General features: G+C 43.8%; 1 protein-coding gene across 1 annotated transcript; it reads right to left on the bottom strand.

Moving 5' to 3' along the window:
* Positions 1-206: 206 nt before the first annotated feature.
* Pmar_PMAR016673 (hypothetical protein) lies at positions 207-547 on the bottom strand (the record flags this gene model as incomplete). Its single annotated transcript, XM_002784978.1, has 3 exons — positions 207-267; positions 315-384; positions 432-547. Coding segments are annotated over 3 exons (247 nt in total), but the record flags the coding sequence as incomplete, so codon positions are not given.
* Between the last annotated feature and the right edge of the window lie 671 nt (positions 548-1,218).

Genomic DNA, 1,218 nt, shown 5'->3' with positions numbered 1-1,218 from the left:
CGGCTTAGATAGTGCACTGAAGTCAGTCACCTGGCATCAGTGTACAGTGAACACTGCTACTACCACGCTTCTTACGTTATCAGGCATATCATTAAGACCAGAGATCTTCCGTACCGAAAATTTACTATGTTTCGGATCTGAAAAAAGCCACTAAAAATAAAGGCAAATATTTCGCTCACTGCAATACCATAAAATACACAACTCACCTATAACGCCAACAGTGTTGACGTCCATGTTGTTATAGAATTCATCACCAGAAGAAGGGCTCTGACCATACAACACTGTCACCATCAACTCAATACCACTACTACTACCGTAACTTGACTTTGCGACTCCGAGCCTTCCTGGTGATCCCTCATCTCATCAAAGCCAGGATTATGTTGCCTGACATAAACCACTCCCCACCAAGACAACAGCCTCTCCCCTGCTACATAGCGCCGTCCATCTCGTACACTGACGTCGTCACCGCTTTAGCAACCGAGCGGCCAGATGTCGAATGAGTAGATGATGCCACCGATGCTGGTGAGTCTGTTGGGGAGTCTGCCATTATACTTAAATAATACTCTAGTTATGATATTCGACTAACAGAGTGAAACTCAACTACTATGAACACTTCGATGAGCCGCTGAGGGGTAGTAATAGTTTCACGTGCTGACCTACTCCTTCGGACCCTTGCCTTGATAACGACGACGACAAGGTAGTAAAAACAAGCAGGTCGGCGGCGACTCCAGTCTTACAATATACCAAGTGCTGCGTCCATCTCGACAAGCACCGGCCTACACAAGAAAATGATAACAAAATAACCAGTCCACCACAAGAACACAAAACATGTCCTTTTTCTAGCCCTCCCAAAAGCCATTCAGTACTAACACGATTAAACTATTACTACTATCAATTCTACGGATACTTAAAACCAGTGTGGCAAATTAAACACATGGTCAACTACATGTGCTGGTGAAAATATAAAAATTTTGAAAATTTCATATTGGTTTCTGTAAACTTCTACGTACATGAACTCCTATAATATACAAGAAAACTCCTGAGCTCACCGCGAGCATATACTCCAACGCTCCTTACAACTTACTTCGCCAAATTCTGCCAAGTCTCCTCATCTACACTGCTCATGTGAACCACCTGACCGTCGTATTTACGACCCTTCATGCCGTTCATACAGCCTCAGCACCTGACCGCCAAAAAAGATATTTCCCATTTAGAGTG

The sequence above is a fragment of the Perkinsus marinus genome (assembly GCF_000006405.1).
Source record: "Perkinsus marinus ATCC 50983 genomic scaffold scf_1104296934298, whole genome shotgun sequence".
Lineage (NCBI taxonomy): Eukaryota > Perkinsozoa > Perkinsida > Perkinsidae > Perkinsus > Perkinsus marinus.
This window is presented reverse-complemented; position numbering and strand designations above follow the sequence as displayed.